Here is a 21,790-nt window from a genome sequence, read left to right on the forward strand (position 1 = left end):
CAATTTTGCCCGATTTGAATTAAAATCATTGTATTTAAAAAATATTAAAATAATATAATTAGTTGGGGGGGGGGGGGGGAACATGCTCTATAGTTTTAAATGACTAAAACCAAATCGAAACTGTGTAGAAATCATAATGGACCTACATTCATACAGCAACTACTTTACTTTGACGGCGAGGAAATATTGCCAGACCTCATTGAAGGCCGAATGTGGCCCGGGGGGCTAAATTAGTTTGACACCTCTGCTTTAAGCCTTTAGGAAGCTTTGTGTTATGGAGCTAGCTCCCTGTGACAGAATTTCCTGACATTTAAACTATTGGCTCAACTAACGGCTCTTGTCTGAGGCCACGGGTGTTGAAATTGTAGTTCCACAGGGGGCAGAGACACTGAAACACATACCTCTGTGGTTTTATGGGAGCTGTCTGGGGTTTATTACAGTTTGTACTCACATTTGAGCAAGTTTAAGCGTGTTCGTTCAAAAGAGCCCGCCCTTGATTCAGCCTTTTGTTGTGAGAGAAGGTATGTTTGTGCAACGTTTTGCATTTGTGTGTATTGTGAGATCAAAATGTTTATTTTCCCCTTTCCCCAGGTACTGTATAGTGATTAGCTGTGTAGTGAGAAACCTGCCTGACCCTTAAAATATTTATGATTTAACACTGATATCTGTAATCTCTTTATTGTCACACTTCTTAGCATAAGCATAAGCCAGCATAAGCCATATCACTCTTTCTTGTATAAAACATTTTATTTATCAAATAAAAGAGCAATACCTCCATTAATTACTGATAATCATCTGGAAAATAAAGGAATAAAGGAATCCAGTTGAATTTTGGGATTCATAATTCGGAGTATCCACAGAACGCTGCTAAAGTGTTTTAATTATTTTTTTTACCCCTTTTTCTCCCCAATTTCATGGTATCCAATAGCTTGTCTCATCGCTACAACTCCCATACGGGCTCGGGAGAGACGATACACAACCGCACTGCTTCTTAACACAGCGCGCATCCAACCCGGAAGCCAGCCGCACCAATGTGTCGGAGGCTACACCGTGCACCTGGCAACCTTGGTTAGCGCGCACTGCGCCCGGCCAGCCACAGGAGTCGCTGGTGCGCGATGAGACAAGGACATCCCTACCGACCAAGCCCTCCCTAACCCGGACGACGCTAGGCCAATTGTGCGTCGCCCCACGGACCTCCCGTTCACGTCCGGTTACGACAGAGCCTGGGCGCGAACCCAGGGACTCTGATGGCACAGCTGGCGCTGCAGTACAGCGCCCTTAACCACTGCACCACCCGGGAGGCCCGGCTGAGGGTATCTAAGCTTATTTCCCTGATTTGCCAGTACATTAGGGGCAGAATATGGGCAGAATATGGTGCTATTATTTCATAAAGATTGCATAAGACGTTTAAAAACTGCCAGAGATATTTACAGGAGTGTGGAGACAATCTCAGATTGCGTCAAGGGACCATGTGACAAAAGATAGTTAAGAAATCGAAAAATATTAGAACCTCTATTTTGTTGCCTCTTTGATTCGTTGAATTAGGAAGCTGTGCTTTTAATTATGAATATGTAATAGCCTACAGACAATACGACAGAAATTAAAATGCTCAATGAAAAATAACCTCAAGCAATAACTGTGGATGTATGGATTGATGGATGAGATGAATGATGGATAGGTAGATGATTGGAGGGATAGAAGAGTGGATGGATAGAATAGATGGCAGACAGACTGACTGTAACCTAAAATCGTCATCAGCTCAACAAAACCTCTTTACTGATCCTGCTTCCTTCTGTATAGCTGTAAAACATAACTTGAATGATTTGTGGAAGAATAGGCTTAGTAATGGCTGTTTGTATCAGCAGGGGACACAAGTCCCCGGGAATCATGACTTATCCATTCTATTTTCATACTGAAAACAGCACAAACATGAGTTGGAGCCTGGTTGATTGCACTGCATTGTTGAATATTCAGTATTCTCAAACCAGGAACTTTCAGGGAGCAAGAAATACGAGTAGAGTGAAGGATATTAAACAACTTTTTGATTAACCTGAATAACTGTTGCATAATGTTTGGGTTTAACTGGCTATACATACAGTATGTATGAGTGCCTTTTAGTGTATGGGAAAGTTTTTATGAGCTTTGCAGATAACATTTCATTGTGTGTGCATCATAGAGAGAGACCATTTTCCAATCGAGCCCTATTTCATCTTGGATGGGTGTGGGTGATTGAATGTCCTCTACCATTCCCCCACCCCCTACTTCCTGTCCTTGCTTCTCAAAATCTCATTACTTAACAGGAGATCCTCCAGACTCCACAGCACTGTAGATTACTACTACCCAGAGTCATTTCTCCTTCACAGGCACTGTAGTGCAATTCAAACTAATAAAAAATAAATCCATTAGGGATGCTGTTGCTGCTAGTCTTGGGTTTAAGAGAGGCTGTTGATGTGTTCGAGAGGCAGTACAGTGCACTATAGTACACCGACAAGCAACAGTCCCCTCACTGACATCATAACTCATCTTGTTGGTGTTTTTTGATCCATGTCATAGGCTCCCATGCCCGCCAGTGCTGACACAAGGAGAGAGGACACACAGTGTTCTCAATCCTGTTGAATAATATTTATATTTATATCTCCCGCAGGATTTGTCAGTATTCTCTGGTCTTGTCATTCTGCGGTCTTGGAAGAGTATGATTTTGAACTGTCTTGATTCAACAGAGTGCAGTGGTTTAAAAGAGAGGAGTGTCAGAAGAACTTGAAAAAAAGAGAGATTCTAGCGTTCAAACTGGAGATGAGCCTTCAGATGCGATTCTCAAGCTTGTAAAAACTTTCTGGAATATTTGAATGGCTGTTTCTACTGTCCTGAGTGGCTCATACATTTTTTTATTTGTCTCAACACCTAGAAATGCGTTTTGCCTTTCGTTTTCAAAGCATCCTGACATCATGTTACATGAATGTCCTGATTCTCTGATCTCCAATAGACCCAGTATACCAGGCTCCCGAGTGGTGCCTGCATCTCAGTGCAAGAGGTGTCACTACAGTTCCTGGTTCAAATCCAGGCTGTATCACATCTGGCCATGATTGAGAGTCCCATAGGGCGGCGCACAATTGGCCCAGCGTCGTCGGGGTTTGGCTGGGGTAGGACGTCATAGTAAATAAGAATTTGTTCATAACTCACTTGCCTAGTTAAAAAAAATACCAGGCAGAATGTACTGCATAGAGGTGAGAATCAGGTTAAATCCATTTTTTAAACGGCTCTTAATTTTTTTTAATGAATTATCCACACACAGACTGACTCAACCACATGGGGACATTGTTTTTTAAAACAATATCTTAAAAATATAATTTCACTAAATTGTAGGTATAAAACTATTCACAAACGTTAGTGAACCTAATAGAATATACACTCGCATTGGCTTTGTGTAACAGGCCCGGTCCAGCAGGCGTAATGCTCGCCCTGCCTCATCGAATTGGAATAGGCACCAGACTCCATCCTCTGCAAGAGAAATGTGTCCCCTACAGTGAAAGGAAGGTCGTATTAATTATTAATTACCTAATCAACACCACTATTCTCTCACTGTGTCACACTACAGACTGATTTAATTAAAACATTAATTCCCCTGTACCCTATGTTGCAAGCTGTTTCCATTCACTGTTTGCCTCTTAGTTAGGGAATAAAGAGCAATACAAAAAAGACAGACAAAAAGCAATGACACATTTTATATGAGTTCAAGTGACCGTGTTACCCCCTTTGATGAATTACCTGTTTATAAAGTTGTAATAGCCTAAGTGCTATTATGGTCACAGCACAGATTTCTGTGGGCTCCTTGGATAGATAGTCTACCTTGCTTGGAGTGTCCAGGGTAGATTATTGATGGATATAACCATTTCTAACATGGGGTCAACCTTTTGCAAAACTCGATATATTCTCCTATTTTCCCCGTAAAAAAAACACATTATAGTACACAAATGCAAATGTTGAACAAGTGATCTAGACGTGTTTAACATTTCTAGATGTGATAGCATGTTATCCATAAAACATTTTATTTGAGTAGGCGCACCGCGTTTTGGTTACCCCCGGTAGCCCAGATGGTAGAGTCTATCAGAGAGGCAGGCAGCGGCTGTAGCTCATAAATATTCGTCAAGCAGTTCTATTGCTACGGGCAAGTCCCTGTGCCCAGCCCGGACTTCTCGATTTCGTAGTTGATCTATTAGAATTTGCAATAGAATAGCATCTGACAGGTTCTCTACCTCAAGAGGAAATAACAGAGACTTTTATCGACTACTTGTCATTGTAATTTTTCACACCCGTTTTTCACTGGATTTCTGTCCAGTTATTATATTATCTTTTTCTCCCTACCGTTCCATTTTGGATTTACGAAGGGCGTATTGGTGGTCAGACTGTACCGGGAGTTTGTTATCCTGTCCTTCGATATATTTGAGGAATGACTGCAACTGGAAAAGGACTGCGAATTGCTTAAATGGAAAAAATGGAATACAACGATCTTGAGAACGATTTTGATGAGAAACTGACATTAACAGAGAAATGTAAGTTATTTTATTATAGCCTACATAAGACAAGAAATAAGCAACAGTTAGAGGATTAATCTGGTTCTTGTTGCTAAATTATCAACTGCACATTCAACATTTTAACAGTGGGGGATCGAAGGCTTGGAGTGAATGTGTCGGTATTCATCGACGTGTTAATGAAATAAGGGTGGCTGTGCAGTGTGCGCTTGAAAATGCGTTCTGTTTTATGTTCTATTTGAAAATCCATTCACAAAAACATGACTGCAAAAAACGTCATTGATAGCCTACTGTTCCTAACGGAATCACCAGACTGGCGCATCACATTCTTTACCCCAAAGAGCATATGAGGGTTTTTGCTGCCTTTTGGCAAACTGCTATTCCAATTAAATGACCAGAAAGATGCATGTTCATCATATTTGAAAAGGCTCTGACAGTTTTCCTTGACCAGAGAGCTGGAAAATACTGCAGCCTGTCCTATTTTCTCCATTACCAACCAATCCTGCACAGGAAGGGTTAAATGGCCCACAGCACCAGGCACAACTAACATGGCAGTAATCAAATTTATCCTGACATTGGAAATCTGCTGGCGTTCACTCTACAGTGTCCAGCTGCTGTCAGTGTCAAACCCTATACCTTAAAATAGATGACCATTGCATTGCGAACCAGCATGGTAACAACCACAATAATATTCCATCAGCAAACCTGGCACATGCTGTGGTCTAGTCTGGTCTGACTACAACATCTAGTTATAAACCAGCTTATAGCAGTGACTGCTGTTATCTGGGTCATCATACTGCTTTGTAATAATAACACTTGTGTATGAATCTGATTTGATGGTGTAAACAATAGGCTATCATATTGGGATGTACAGTAATCCACTGCGGTATTCCTCTAGTCTACCCCTCCTCCAGCCATGTTGACATGGTTTGGTCACTGGAGGCTGAGGCTGGTAACCCTCCCCCTCCTTTTGGTGAACAAGGCACTTGATGGAGGGAGAAGAGAACCACTGCAGCTCTTTATCATTCCAGAAGCACACAATCTGGCTGTCATAGCCCTCGCCTTGTGTGCATGTGTGATGTGTGTCTAAGTGTCCATGTTTTTCTCTCTATCTAATGCAGAGTAGAGGGGTGTATTCATGGATGCCAACCGAAGCCACACTTCCCCAAAAATTGACCAAGAAAAAAAGAAACAAAACAATGTATCTTTCAACTCTGTGTTTCATAAATGTCCCTTCAATTCGCAAGAGGCTAAACGTAACTCACCAGAGAAAGCCAGGCGAACGAAACAGCGCCCCTCTGTCTTAATATGTGTAGGATATCTATCTGATGCTTTCTGGTCAGTGGTACAAAATAGTATGACATTGTTGCCGCCCGTAGCATTGAAAGCAAGGGAAGCCAGTGAGCATTTGGCCTCCCTTGATTAAAAATAAATAATAATAGCCAATCAGCGTTGAGCTAAACTGACTGAGCTCAACTGTGAATGGTCCTTGCACACCAAAAAAAAGTGTAAAGGGAAGCCAGTTGGATTTGGCGTCACACCTACTGTATCACATCACATCGGAAGACAAATTATTTGACAGAAAAAAACTTGCATTGTTGCATCACGTTGTGTTGTCGCTGTCATCCAGTGGCTAGCTAGCTTGTTAAAATCGTCCCTTTCCTAAATTAGCCATGGATAGAGATAAGGATTTGGACTTGTGGTTTTACTTCATTCTCTGTACTGGCCAATGATTATAATGGCGATTCTGATCCAACCATAAATTCATACATTGTGCCTCTGGCCTAAAAGGATGGAGGTTCAACATGTGTAGGAGGCTAACATTAACTAGCTGGCGCATCATTGCCCATGAGAGGAAGTTAGGCTAGTGAGCAAACATTTTAGCCAGGTAGCCTAGGACATCAAAAACTAAAAGTATGTAGCTACTACAGTACATGTATGACAGAGTCATAGACTGTTTGAGCAACATGAAAGAGAGGAGGAGGGAATTGGCATTTCTCTTCAAGTAGGGTGAGACAACATGCTTTTTTCTACTTACACACACACACATAAATCAGTACTATGGACAGCCACATCATATTTAGCTTACTTTGATTGGACTAAATAGTTTTTGCTACCTTTTAGTTGTCACTGTATTAGACTAAGCATAGGTGATTTGATGATGTTGAAATGTTAAAGTTGAAATTGTGCTGGAATAGTGGAGGCAATTCTTGACTTGCGGTAACTCTGTGGTTCTAAATCAGTAGTTGTTTAGTGGTTCGAAAATGTCTGAAATATTAACTTGACTGACCATGCTGTAGGTCATGTTACATGCAATATGCTTTGTGGACTCCACCGGACAGATGTTGCTCTCCGGTTTGGTTGAAGGTGAGGTTGAATTTTTTCAGCCACTGTGTCTTGTTATTGTCTTGACCTTAGGCCTATACATTACAGTGGCAAGAGCCACTATATCATAGGGTTAAGAGCCTTGCTCAAAGATTTTACAATGTTACAGTTGGAAATGGAAATTGAAAAAATTTCCTTAGGCCCAAATCTATGGATTTCACATGACTGGGAATGCAAATATGTATACTTTGGTTACAGATACCTTAAAAAAAAGGTAGTAGCGTGAATCAGAAAACCAGTCAGTATCTGGTGTGACCACCATTTTCCTCAACCAGCGCATTACTGCGAGGTGGTTCTGGAGTTTTTTTCAACGATACTGAAGTGGGCTCGGGACCATCAGCTAATACACAGTGTTGATTGGTCGGTATGACGTTATCAGGAATGTCCATGTCGGACAAGCAGAGATGTTAAATAAACAGACACATTCCTTCTCTCTGACTCTTCTGAAGACAGACTCTGCCTTGTAAAGGTTTGTTTTGCTCCGACAGACTCACATGCCTGGCCTGGTCTGACATGGTTCTATGAGAAGAGATTTTAATCCCAGATCTTTGTGTTGTAATGTGATGCATTCAGACAGAGGTGAGGCTAGCAGAGCGCTGGCTGAGGCCTAATGCAGTTAGACTACCCCATTGACCCTCTGTCACCTCTCATGCCCCTTGAAACCAGTGACATGGTATGCATCCCACATTGTACCCTATGCACTACTTTTTGACCTGGGAGCATAGGGCACTGGTTAAAAGCAGTGCACTATTTGGGGAATAGGTTGGCATTTGGGATGTAACCATGATACCGTGTAGACTGGACACTTCAGGGATAGTGCTCCTCTGGCTTGAAGTGTGAAGCAGCTGGGGCTAGCGGGCCACCATGGTACAAAGACAGAGACAGAGATACAAGCCCCAGAGTCCTGTTGTAGAGCAACATTAGTGGCTTTGTAGTTGACGAGGCAGCCAAGCCCCTCTCCAAGATGTAACATGTTCAAAGGAGCTCTGTTTGCAGCTTACAAAAGGAAGTGAGGCACCCATTTATTTGTGTTTAATGCAGACAGAAAGGGTTTGAACTTGTATGATTCTTTATATTATCTTTGACATCCTGAGGGCTGGTAGTACACTGCAAATGTTTGTAAGTGTTTTTCTTGCCATATAGGGACCTACTCAAATGTAAAAACAAAGAACCTTGAAGTTTAACTTCAGAAGAACTAGAGTCTGGATTCAATCCGTAGTGCTGAAGATCAGCGTTGTAGCATGATTGAAATTTAAATGCAACGTTTCCGCGTTCGTGGAGACTGTATTCACAGTAAACGCTGCATACGTTGGCTCAATCGGAAAGCACCTTTAAATTCCCCCCGCGCTACAACGCTGATCTTCGGTAATACGGATTGAATCCAGCCCTAGGTTTAACTTCTTGGTTGCAAATCAGCTTTGAACTGCAGATTTTGCTAAAAGTCTTCTTCTTCTGTGGAAGTAATCATTGAACGTGGACTGACGTGGACTCTCTTCCACTCCCCCAAAGTTTTCCTAATGTAATGTTCCTGGCCCACATTCAAGATTACAGTAGGCTTTGAAGTGTAGTCTGCACCCCAAATGGCACCCTATCCCCTATATTGTGCACTACTTTTTATCAGAGCCCTATGTGCCCCGGTCAAAAGTAGTGCACTATAGGGAATAGAGTGCCATTTGGTACGCAGATGTAGATTTTGGCCCCAGCACGATCCCTTTCCACAGAAGTTTCCCCATTCTCTCTCATGAAAACAGTTGAAAAACAGGTTACTTCTTCGTCATCATGTGTGGTTAATTAAAATGCACTACTAATCCACACATAATGAGGTTCACATCCTGGATAACCTGCTGTGATTACTCTGTACTTATTCCTTGGACTTCATAAGATTTACTGCTAAAAAGAGGGTCAGAAGTATAAGGGGGGGACTGAGTGAGAATAGAAAAGAGGAAAGCACCGTCTCCCATTTCTCCTTAGTCAGACATGTTGAAGTTCTGACAGCTTTTCCTAATGTCTCTCCCCTATTGCCAGCTGGACTGTGTGTTCAGTTTGTACATGCGGGTGGAGAGAGGAGAGTAGGGGTTGGGATGGGTGTGGAAGGCCCTGGTTAGAATGTGAGGCATTCTTTTCCAGAGGCCCGTATCTGCAGCGTGCGAGCAGGGGGGGTGAGGGGTTAGGAGGGTATCGAGGGGTGTTATTGGGGTTTGAGCTGGGCCATGGGCGTCGGAGGGAGGGAGTGAGAGATGGAGGGAGGAAGGGAGGGAGAGATGGAGGGAGGAAGGGAGTGAGAGATGGAGGGAGGAAGGGAGAGAGGGAGGTGTCTGCAGTGATTCTTAGGCAGACCAACCAGAGCGAGCGCTCCACGTCAGCGAGCAGGAGCAGCCTCACTCATTCACTCACGCACACACGCACGCACGCACGCACGCACGCACACACACACACACACACACACACACACACACACACACACACACACACACACACACACACACACACACAGCCTTACCTCGCTGCGTGCAGATCCAGCTGGTATAAATTAGGGCCACTGACCACTCACACCGGAACTAGAGGAAGTGCTCCATCCTGTAGCGTATAGAGACGGTCGAGGTCATTGCCTTAGGATACGTCCCAAATGGCCTATGTGCCCTGGTATAGACCCAAAGTAGTGCACTATGTAGGGAATATGGTAACTTTTGTGATGCATCTTAGTATAGTAGATTCTAGATCCAGAGACGGGCTCAGTTTCTATTCCCATTTCACTTCGTTGCGATAGTAAAACACTGAAGTCATTGATGACTAATCAAAGACATTTTTCAATTATAATTGCCTTATTGACGAATGTGTGACTGAAAATCTAACTCATGTCTGTAGTCCTCTCACATTTTCTAATCAGATTCATTTTACTGTGGAAAGAAATTCAAAAATGTCTCACTTGTTTCCACTGTCTACAGGAAGGGAGAAACAATATAAACTCAGCAAGAAAAGAAACGTCCTCTCACTGTCAACTGCGTTTATTTTCAGCAAACTTAACATGTGTAAATATTTGTATGAACATAAGATTCAACAACTGAGACATAAAGTGAACAAGTTCCACAGACATGTGACAAACAGAAATGGAATAATGTGTCCCTGAACAAAGGGTGGGGGGGGTCAAAATCAAAAGTAACAGTCAGTATCCAGTGTGGCCACAAGCTGTATTAAGTACTGCAGTGCATCTCCTCCTCATGGACTACACCAGATTTGCCAGTTCTTGCTGTGAGGTGTTACCCCATTCTTCCACAAAGGCACCTGAAAGTTCCCAGACATTTCTGAGGGGAATGGCCCTAGCCCTCACACTCCGATCCAACAGGTCCCAGACGTGCTCAATGGGATTGAGATCCGGGCTCTTCGCTGGCCATGGCAGAACACTGACATTCCTGTCTTGCAGGAAATCACACACAGAACGAGCAGTATGGCTGGTGGCATTGTCATGCTGGAGAGTCATGTCAGGATGAGCCTGCAGGAAGGGTACCACCTGAGGGAGAAGGATGTCTTCCCTGTAACGCACAGCGTTGAGATTGCCTGCAAATGCGACCATCACCCCTGGTGAGACAAAACCGCGATCTGTCAGTGAAGAGCACTTTTAGCCAGTCCTGTCTGGTCCAGCGACGGTGGGTTTGTGCCCATAGGCGACGTTGTTGCCGGTGATGTCTGGTGAGGACCTGCCTTACAACAGGCCTACAAGCCCTCAGTCCAGCCTCTCTCAGCCTATTGCTGACAGTCTGAGCACTGATGGAGGGATTGTGTGTTCCTGGTGTAACTCGGGCAGTTGTTGTTGCCATCCTGTACCTGTCCCGCAGGTGTGATGTTCGGATGTACCGATCCTGTGCAGGTGTTGTTACACGTGGTCTGTCACTACGAGGATGATCAGCTGTCCGTCCTGTCTTCCTGTAGTGCTGTCTTAGGCGTCTCACAGTATGGACAATACAATTTATTGCCCTGGCCACATCTGCAGTTCTCATGCCTCCTGCAGCATGCCTAAGGCACGTTCACACAGATGAGTTGGGACCCTGGGCATCTTTCTTTTGGTGTTTTTCAGAGTCAGTTGAAAGGCCTCTTTAGTGTCGTACGTTTTCATAACTGTGACCTTAATTGCTTACCGTCTGTAAGCTGTTAGTGTCTTAATGACCGTTCCATGTTCATTAATTGTTTATGGTTCATTGAACAAGCATGGGAAACAGTGTTTAAACCCTTTACAATGAAGATCTGTGAAGATATTTGGATTTTTACAAATTATCTTTGAAAGACAGGGTCCTGAAAAAGGAATGTTCTTTTTTTGTTGAGTTTAAATGTCATTACCCTGATCACACTTTTTTTGATTGGATATGTATCTAAGTTACAAAAGGCATACATTTGGTTGATTTTAACAGATACACACACACAGACGGGTGTGTGTGTTCAATTCAAATTTTAAGCAGAAAACTGTAATAGATTTTGATTTAAAGTTAATTTATTTAGAGTTAATAACAGGGTGTGTGTAATCTGAGGTAGCAGGAGAAAGGGGGTCACAATTTGGATAATTATGATGGCAAGACAATGCTTAACAAGAAATGCATTTGATCTACTCCATGCTTATCATGTTCATTTTCCTTTAAACTATGGTTCCTTGCTTATCTATGCAGATTACTCACTAATTAGTGCTGTTAAATACACAGTACAGCGTTTCATTTGCCGGATTCAACTTTAGCTACTGTACAAGCATACTGCAGGCCTAGTTATTTAATATTTCAGTTAGTTTCATAATTCCCAATTTTGTCCTTGTGTTTCTGGCCGTCTGTTTTACTTTTGATACAACAGTTTTCTTTTTTTTTTTTTTAACTCTGTTTATTAAGTTTTGAACATACACACATACAGACAAGACAAAGCAATATAAATAATATACTCAACTAGAAAAAAAAAGAATAAATACAAATAAAAATACAAATAAAAAAATAGCTTTAAAGATACCATACTTTAGACAAGTTAAACACACCGGGCAGAAGGCTACAGAGGTTAAAGGGCAATCTATAGTACAGGGACAGGGCTGATACAACAGTTTTCAATCAGACCTAGTGTTATTTAATCTTATCAGTATCTAGAAAATATATATTTTATGAAGTTGAACATGTGCTCTTTATTACAGAATGTAAAACTTTAGTGAAATGATTGAGTTTTTTTTGTTTAACCAAATTACACTACCCAAAAGGCACTCTATTGGTGGAATAACCAATCCTCTTCTACCTGGATTCTGTATTTTAGATGTAGATCCAGGAAGTAAGGCGATATAGAATCCAGGAAATAAGGCGATATAGAACCTGTTGACACTATTAGTTACTGAAGTCCCTCATGTCTAACTTTTATACATCAACCAGAGGACTTTCTATCCTTCTGCTGCTTTTCTGTAGCACACACAGTTTTACAGTACAGTTTAATTAGGTCATTTTAATGCAATTTATTCCATCTCATGTGTTAAGTACTTCATTTCTTGCTGTGCACACTGGTAGGATGGTGTCTATTGACCTCGCATTAAACGTGAATAGCCTTTGTTACAACAAGCAGTCCGTTTTCTATCTTGTTTAACACAGCTACTGATACATGCATAAATAAGAGTGAAATACAGAAATATGACACATATTTTTTCTGTTCTACGCAAGTCAATAGTCTTTATTACCCCATTCCATATATGGTCGACACTGTCTTATTAGAGCTTTGTAGTGTTGCTCTGTGTAAGTGCTATCCAGCTGTGAAGCAGAGCACTTCTTCCTGTTGTCCCGCTCCTCTGTAGCCATGTTGCATTTCTCTGTGGTGGTTATTGTTGAAGTATTGTTGCCTCAGCCCCAGTGGAGTCACCAGTAGCTGCAGCCTCTATTATCTTTGAAGTAAGGCATGTGTGTGTTTTGGGAGTGTGCACATGAACTCCAGATTTAGGCTATCCACCCGCAGACCATTATCTGTGTCTGAATTTAAGCACACACACACACACACACACACACACACACACACACACACACACACACACACACACACACACACACACACACACACACACACACACACACACACACACACACACACACACACACACACACACACACACACACACACCGCTCTTGGTCACAGGACTCAGGGCACTAATATTAGCGCACAGCTGAAGGGTTAGACTTGGGCCTAACAGACTGTGTCTACAGCTCTAGACAGCACAGGGAGAGGATCGTTTGTCTTGATAGTTATCTTGACCTGTGACTGTGTAGTGTCAGGATCTTTCACAGTCCGTTAATACGTTAGTCACACGTGATATCTCAGACAGTACTGTCCCGATTGTTACGAAACTTAGTTGAATGATGCGTCTTGCCATAGATATACGGCATTCACACAATTACACTGATTGGCTCAAGGTGGGAGCTATAGTAATGAACTGAAATGTGTTTGTCACATGCGATATCTCAATTGGCCCAAGGGGGGGCTCTGCATCATTCGTGGGGGACGACATCTTTACTATTGTCTTGTTTATAATTCATGTCACTGACGCTTGAATTGACTTTTCTTCCCCCACATTTATTTAGATCCTTCCTAATATTGAAAGAAATCCCACTTACTATAGATAAAATGTTCTTCTCTCCTCAATCACAACAGAATAGCAGGCAGGCTTCACCACTGATACAGAGAGCTACTGAAACATCCTTCCGATCCGTTCCATAAGTTCGATCGATTCCCTCCTCAGTCTCTTAATGATGCCACGATGCTTCCCCCATTACAATGATTTAACTGTGACTGCTAGGTTAGAATCCTGTGTCTTTGTGGTTTTAATGCGTCCCAAATGGCACTCTATTCCATTCCTTATATAGTGCACTACTTTTGACCAGAGCCCAATGGGCCCTGGTCAAAGTAGTGCACTACATAGGGAATAGCGTGCCATTTGGGATGCACATCCTTTGTCTCTTTCCTTCCTGGTACTTATTTTCCCTGGCAGCCTCAGGAACAAGGTTACATCCTGTCTGTGTTCCAGGAAAACAGTAAAACACTCGCCGGACTCCTTATGTGGCCTCCTTTGAAGAGATACAGTATCTGTTAGATCTGATCATCTCTGCAGTGAATCATATGGGCTCTGCTGTGTTGTGTTGACTCCTGTCTCACCTTCCCCTCAGGTGTGTGCTGATCTTCATGTGCCTAACAGTCTTGTCAATGTTATCATTTTAAACACACTTGCACGTTCGCAAGCACACACATACACACACTCACATACAGTGGTGGAAAAAGTACTAAATTATCATACTTGAGTAAAAATATATATACCTTAATAGAAAATGACTCAAGTTAAAGTGAAAGTCACCCGGTAATATACTACTGAGTAAAAGTCTTAAAGTATTTGTTTTTAAATATACTTAAGTATCAAAAGTAAATATATTTGCTAAACTATACTTAAGTATCAAAAATAAAAGTAAAAGTACAAATAATTAAAAATTCCTTACATTAAGCAAACCAGACCGATAGCCAGGGTCATTCTCTCCAACACTCTGACATCATTTACAAACAAAGCATTTGTGTTTAGTGAGTCCGCCAGATCAGAGGCCGTGGGGATGACCAGGGATGTTCTCTTGAGAAGTGTGTGAATTGGACCATTTCTGTTCTGCTAAGCGTTCAACATGTAATGAGTACTTTTGTGTGTACATAAAAGTAAAAATTAAAAAAATATATATAAATAGTAAAGTAGTGTACAGATACCCCAAAAAACGACTTAAGTAATACTTTAAAGCACACCACTGGTCACACACACACACACACACACACACACACACACACACACACACACACACACACACACACACACACACACACACACACACACACACACACACACACACACACACACACACACACACACACACACACACACAGGTAAATGGAGGTTGAGTTGAATTTCCCATTTGAATTGATTGAATGTCAATTCTCAACTAGTGGCCTCTCATCTTATTTAAATAATTAGTATTGAGTATCTGTCTGGTGTTTAATATTACATCTCAGTGGTCTGTTTTAATATTAAAAGGCTTACCTTGGCCGTTTTTATTATATTGAATATCACCTCTTTTTGGCATGAAAAATGGAACACTTTGATATTAGTCAAGACTGTGAAGTGGGCTGTGATAGGCAATGTGAAGTGGGCTGTGATAAGCTATGTCATATGTGCTTGCATAGCATATTTACAGTATACACATGTATCACAGCTTTTTACACCTGCGGTGAGTGAGTGCTCCCAGGCGGAGCTAGGAAGTGGTGGTATGAGAATGTGTGGGGACTTTACTGTATGTATGTTGCTGATTCTGCAGGACTGAACCCCACCACTCCAGATGTTCCCTCCTTAAACTGTCTATGGCCCCCTCCCCTCTCCTGCTGCAATTTGGTCTTTGTGTTGTGTGTGTGTGTGTATATGTGTTTGAATGTGTGGGTTTGTGTCAGTAGGGAGAAGCCATGCTGAGGCAATTTTTATTTGTAATAAGGCTAATGTTGTTCATATGAAAACAAATAGGAGCTAGCTGGAGCAATTGCTCTGGAATGCGTCCCATAACCTGATAGCATGTCAGCAGGAACTGACTCAAGTCTTCCTCTGTTAATAGTGCTTTCATTTTGATTAAAATATACACTTCAGTATCTCTCTCTCTCTTTATCTTTCTCTGTCTCTCTCTGTCTTTCTGTCTCTCTCTTTCTGTCTCTCTAACACCAAACACACTTGAAGTCCCATATTTCTCTATTTAAATCACATCTCTCTCCAATATTATGTTCATGCAGCAACCCTTGTTTTCATTCCCATCATGCACTGCACTAATGACATCCCGTCTATAGAGGATGTGTGACATAATGATGAGGTCATGGTCTGTCAGAGTCCATGGCTCCTCTACAGTCACCACACCCAGTCTATTTTCTCCCTGTCTGCCTCCCAAACGCCCCCCTATTCCCTACATATTGCACTACTTTTGACCGGCCCTGGTCAAAAGTAGTGCACTATAAAGGGAATAGGGTGCAATTTGTGATGCACACTCCTGTAAAAGCTCCGTCCATCTTAACGCCTCACCTCTTTTCTCTATCTCTTTCTATTAATGTATGCCAACACTTCCATAACTTCTATTCTAACCATACTTCATCTGGTGAATGCAGAGCAGGAACATGTTGAATCATTGATGATTCCATTTATGATTCATGCTTTTCTCTATATTGTCTATCTGTGTGAGTGTGTAACCCAGTTCATGCTGACTGAAAGCCTCAGCAGAGTTGGAGTCAAATTGCCCTTGTTCATTCCACAGGAGGACTGGCGAGTCACGTTCCTCAGCCAGCTGTCATCTACAGTTTCCTCTCATAGTTGCCTTCGGATCCATTCCCTCTAGATAGAGATCAATGGCAGGCAGTCTATTCTAACCTTAGCACTCACATGAATCTCTGTAACCTCTCTGGCTCTTAATGGCAGGGGATAGGGATGAGGAGTTTCCTACCATCAGTAGAGATCCTTGGCAGGCAGTCTAACCTTAGCATTCAGCTGATTCCCTCACATGAGTCCCTATAACTGCTCTGGCTCTCTAACTCTTTTAATGGCAAGGGATGGATGGGACGGATGGGGATATTCCATATTGGGCTTCCATATGGAATATTGATGTAAAGAGTTGGTCCCACAGCAGCATCTCCAGCGCTGATATAGGTAATGTGATGATACCAAAACGAAGCTCGCTGGAGGAGCCATTAGCCATGATTGTCAGTAAAGGCACCTGGATTGCTGCACTCTAGCAGTAGTCTAGGCCATGAAACAGAATGAGCAGGCTAGACTTGCATACACAGCCTCTAGACTGTCCCATAGACAGTCAAATCAAATCAAATGCTTTGAGTACGCGTCCTGGTAATCCGTCTGGAGCAGTGGCTTTGTGAATGTTAACCTGTTTAAAGGTTTTATTCACATCGGCTACTGAGAGCGTTATCACACAGTCATCTAGAACAGCTGGTCTTGTGCATGCTTCAGTGTTGCTTGCCTCGAAGCGAGCATAAAAGGCATTTCGCTCATCTGGTAGGCTCGCGTCACTGGGCAGCTCGCGTCTGGTTTTCCCTTTGTAGTCCGTAATAGTTTTCAAGCCCTGCCACATCCGATGAGCGTCAGAGCCAGTGTAGTAGGATTCAAACTTAATCCTGTATTGACGCTTTGCTTGAGGGATTTATTTTGCATAGCGGGATTTATTATAAGTGTCCGGATTGTTCTCTTGCTCCTTGAAAGCGGCAGCTCTAGCCTTTAGCTCAATGCGGATGTTGCCTGTAATCCATGGATTCTGGTTGGAATATGTATGGACAGTCACTGTGGGGACGACGTTGTCGATGCATTTTTTGATGAAGCCGTTGACTGAGGTGGTGTACTCCTCAATGCCATTGGATGAATCCTGGAACATATTCCAGTCCGTGCTAGCAAAACAGTCCTGTAGTGTAGCATCCACGTCATCTGACCACTTCCGCATTGAGCGAGTCACTGGTACTCCCTGCTTTAGTTTTTGCTTCTAAGCAGGAATGAGGAGAATAGAATTATGGTCAGATTTGCCAAATGGGGGGCGGGGGAGAGCTTTGTATGCATCTCTGTGTGTGGAGTAAAGGTGGTCTAGGATTTTTTTTCTCCCTCTAGTTGCACGTGACATGCTGGTAAAAATGTGATAAAACTGATTTAAGTTTGCCTGTATTAAAGTCCCCGGCCACTAGGAGCGCCGCTTCTGGGTGAGCATTTTCTTCTTTGATTATGGCCTTATAGTGTTGGCTGAGAGTGGTCTTAGTGCCAGCTTCATTCTGTGGTGGTAAATACATGGCTACAAATAATACAGATGAGAACTCTCTTGGTAGATAGTGTGGTCTACTGCTTATCATAAGGTACTCTACCTCAGGCGAGCAATACCTCGAGACTTCTTTAATATTAGACATCGCGCACCAGCTGTTATTGACAAAAAGACACACACCCCCACCCCTCGTCTTACCAGAGGTAGCGTCTCTGTTCTGCCGGTGCATGGAAAATCCCGCTTGCTCTATATTGTCCGTATTGTCGTTCAGCGACGTCTCAGTGAAACATAAGATGTTACAGTTTTTAATGTCCCGTTGGTAGGATAATCTTAATAGTAGGTCATGAATTTTATTTTCTAACGATTGCACATTAGCAAAAGAACGGACGGCAGTGGGAGTTTACTCGATCTCCTCCGGCTTCTCAGAAGGCTGCCCGATTTGCGGCCCCTTTTCCTGCATCTTACACAAAACCCCCAAAATCTTACAAAATAGCACAATTGGTTGGGAGAATGCAAACGCCAGCCATGTTCTTCAGTGCCAATACAACAACATATGGCTGTTGAAAGAAACTATACAGCAGAATTAACTCTGTGAAAAACATCATTTTAATTTCTTCTCGTTACTGTTTGAACATAATCCAAATGTCTGAGTTAGCCTAAATGCTGCACCAGCAACATGGAAGTTAGTTGAAACTTAATGAAGACAGAAATATGCTGCACATAGTGAGCATATCTTTGAGCGCAAGCGCCCTGTAATTGAAAGGCTGCTTTAGAATATCAAATATTTTCTGAAAGCGCCCTTTCATTGAACTAATCTAAAAGTAGTGTTTTTCCAAGAGAGACAGTGATTCGTTACAGTTGTTGGTCTTTCTGGTCTCTCTAGGACTGCTATGGCTGTGTTCATCTGGTGACCTCTCTACAGGGGCAGTCTGCAGTTCAAACAACAACCCAGTGGATACCCCTCCACTGTTTTTGGTAAACAGCTGAGGGATAGGGTTGGAGAAATGTAACCTCTCTCAAATTCATAGACAGAGCAATGGATGCAAGGACTGACCATCTGGAGGCATCTTTAAATAGCTACTGAGGTGGCTGGGTGATAATTATAAAAGTTCAAAGGTTCAGCCAATGTTTGTTTTATTGCTCCGTTCCCATTGTAGATGCTTGTGAGGGAGTTCTAAGATGCTTCAGGTGTTATTGATGTCTGAGAGTCATGGATGGGCCCAGAGGGGATGGTTATGGCGCAGGTTGCTGCGTGAATGACTGGACTCCCTGACCTTCTGGTTTACTTGGTTTTATAGTGGTCAGAGACTGTGTTGTCTGCCACTGATGGAGCTGGGAAAGTGATTGTAGAAGAAAGACTGTTGAATGTAGGCCTCATTGGAGCCATGTTGTCTCTTGTCCCGGTTGAGTTGTTGTTGATATATTGTTTATTATGACTGTCTATCTTTGTCTCTCTCTCTCCTCACTGGGGGTCACTGTCACTTACCATGTTGCCATCCAGCCACAAACACTGTACACACACACTGTGACACACACACTGAGACACACACACTGTGACACACACACTGAGACACACACACTGTGACACACACACTGAGACACAATCACTGAGACACAAACACTGAGACTCGGGGGAAGTGCACATACCAGGGATTCCTGAGGTCAGCCTGACCCAGATCCAGTATGCTGGTGCTCCTCCCTCCCTCCCTCCCTCCCTCCCTCCCTCCCTCGGCAGACAGACCCTAAACTGCACACACACTGCCTCCGTCAAACGCAGCCCCCATTGCAGGCTCTACTTACAGTTCTTAGGCTAATGCAGTGTGTAATATACCCAGAATGGACTTCTCTTGACTTGATCACAATTCTTATGTAACAACAATGATCTTGTCCTGGCCTGTGTAAAGCAGTTCTCACATAGATTTGTTAATACTCTAATTTGCTTATAATTTCCACCTACTTACTTATTACTTTATTTTTCTTTGGGATTCTTACTGTCTTATACCCACCGTCGGAGCATGCTTCCAGCCTCTGTGATTTTCCAAAGGTGCCACAGCAGAAACCCAGTCCCATGTATGGTTGACATTCTCCGTAGGGTGCACTGTGCTCCGAGCTGCTTGTCACTATTTTTAACTCCCGTGTCTGTCAGAGTGGCACAGAAACCTGAGATGGCCGGCTGCGGTAGAGGGGAGCAGAGCGGAAGAAGGGAGGAGGGTGGAGGAGGGTGAATCTGCTGGATCTGTGTTTGTGTGTTCATTGGGGGCCTGTCACATGAATAGGCCTAGTTGATGAGACCTACACATGTTGAGTGGACTAGGAACATATCTGAAGGGCTTTAAGACATGGAGCCGGAGCTCCTTATAGTTACTAAGATGAATTGTGTTTGACTACGTCCCTATGAAATTATAATGTACAGTATTTTGCTACAAAATGATCAGTGATCAAATATGAACGGAAACTATTTTGGACTTGCTTGTACTCTTCCTATAAACAACCCGACCGTACCAGACTCACAGATTGACTCACTAATGAAAACAGCTTTAGTGTTTTTCTAACAGAACGTTCCACAATGTTCCTTCCACGCAGTCTGTTCCTTTTGGAGTTTGCTTCTGTTCTCTCCTTCCCTCTTGTCCTGCTCCTCCTTCCACTTTTGGTTCCTTCCCTCAACATCATTAAAGCCCAGAGATGAAAACACAGGGCCACACCCACACAAACATACTTATTACTGTAATAACCCCATAGCACAGTTTCAAAACCACCCCCACATTTGACTTGGGATGAAGTCAGACTCTGTCGTCCTCTCTCCCTCTGTTGTGGTTTTAGCTAAGTTCCTGTTTCTATGCAGAGAGTTCACAATAGCTTCAATTTTAGCTTTTGGAAAGTTGGACATTTGACCTTTTCATGTCTTTCCCAGTCGCGTGAGGGTTTATAGTTCAGTGACAGAGGTGGGCTCTCTCACCTTTCTCTCATGACACTATAATAGCTGAAGGGTGTCTTCAACCTTTTCCTCCCAGTTATCCAACAGACCTGGATATGCTTCGTGAACTCATGATAGTCCTTCACACTGTCAATGTAGCACTGTGGGGTGTTTCTTCACCTTTTCCCTCTCAATGTATGGCACTCTTATTTAGGTCATATTTTGCGGTTCTTGTGATGTAATGTTCAAATATTCCAAGTTTACTCTCTGGGAAGGTTTATCGTACTATTCTTGCCAAATCACATTGTATTTTCTGGCAGTTACAAGTGGAGTGATTGTCTTTGCAGAAACCTGCAGTTGTTCTGTCATCTTGACAGATGATTCAATGCACATTATAAACTGGGTGGTTCGAGCCATGAATGCTGATAATCTGAAAGCCATATACCACGGGTATGACAAAACATTTATTTTTACTCTTCTAATTACGTTGGTAACCAGTTTATAATAGCACTAAGGCACCTCGGGGGTTTGTGTTATATGCCCAATATACCACGGCTAAGGGCTGTATCCAGGCACTCCGCGTTGCGTCGTGGTAAGAACAGCCCTTAGCCGTGGTATATTGGCCATATACCACACCCCCTCAATTCTTATTTCTTAATTATCCTCCCATTAACCTGCTATGATTTCGCCTCTGTGTTGCCATCCCTGGCTAGATGTGTGTACTGTAAATAGAGGCAGCTGGAGAGAGGCCCAGTGTTAATATGTGATTTATGGGGTTCGGTTAGCGTTTGTTCTCTGTCCCAAATGGCACCCTATTCCCTATATAGTGCACTACTTTTGACCAGATTCCTATGAGCAGGCCCATCCTCAGACCCTTTGATGGGTCTGAGGAGAGGGATACGCTCCATCTGCCCACTGTGAGCTTAATGTGAGTCAGAGAGCAGGCTGGATGCCTTCACACCTATATTACACAACATTATCCTTATCTTTCTTTGTCTCACTCTTTCTTTTCCTCTCTCTCTCTCTCTCTCTCTCTCTCTCTCTCTCTCTCCCCCCTCTGTTCCTTTTTTTGTCTCTCTTTCTTTTGTTGCCCTTTGAATCATTGTAGAGATGCACAATTTATCTTCTCCCTTGTTCTACTGAACCTCCCCCTCTCTCTA

At 42.8% G+C, this 21,790-nt stretch overlaps 1 protein-coding gene across 11 annotated transcripts in view; it reads left to right on the top strand.

Moving 5' to 3' along the window:
• The first annotated feature begins 4,129 nt into the window (after positions 1–4,129).
• The window catches only part of map7d1b (MAP7 domain containing 1b), a 48,841-nt gene continuing 31,180 nt past the window's right edge, over positions 4,130–21,790 (top strand). For 8 of the 11 annotated variants that reach the window (XM_021560070.2, XM_021560071.2, XM_021560075.2 and 5 more), the window contains exon 1: positions 4,130–4,550. In XM_021560070.2, coding sequence (XP_021415745.1) covers positions 4,484–4,550 — 67 coding nt within the window. In that variant the 5' untranslated portion in view covers positions 4,130–4,483. The remainder of the gene's footprint in view (positions 4,551–21,790) is intronic. The other 3 variants (XM_021560074.2, XM_021560079.2, XM_021560081.2) reach the window with 1 other exon arrangement.

The sequence above is a fragment of the Oncorhynchus mykiss genome, chromosome 32, assembly GCF_013265735.2.
Source record: "Oncorhynchus mykiss isolate Arlee chromosome 32, USDA_OmykA_1.1, whole genome shotgun sequence".
Lineage (NCBI taxonomy): Eukaryota > Metazoa > Chordata > Actinopteri > Salmoniformes > Salmonidae > Oncorhynchus > Oncorhynchus mykiss.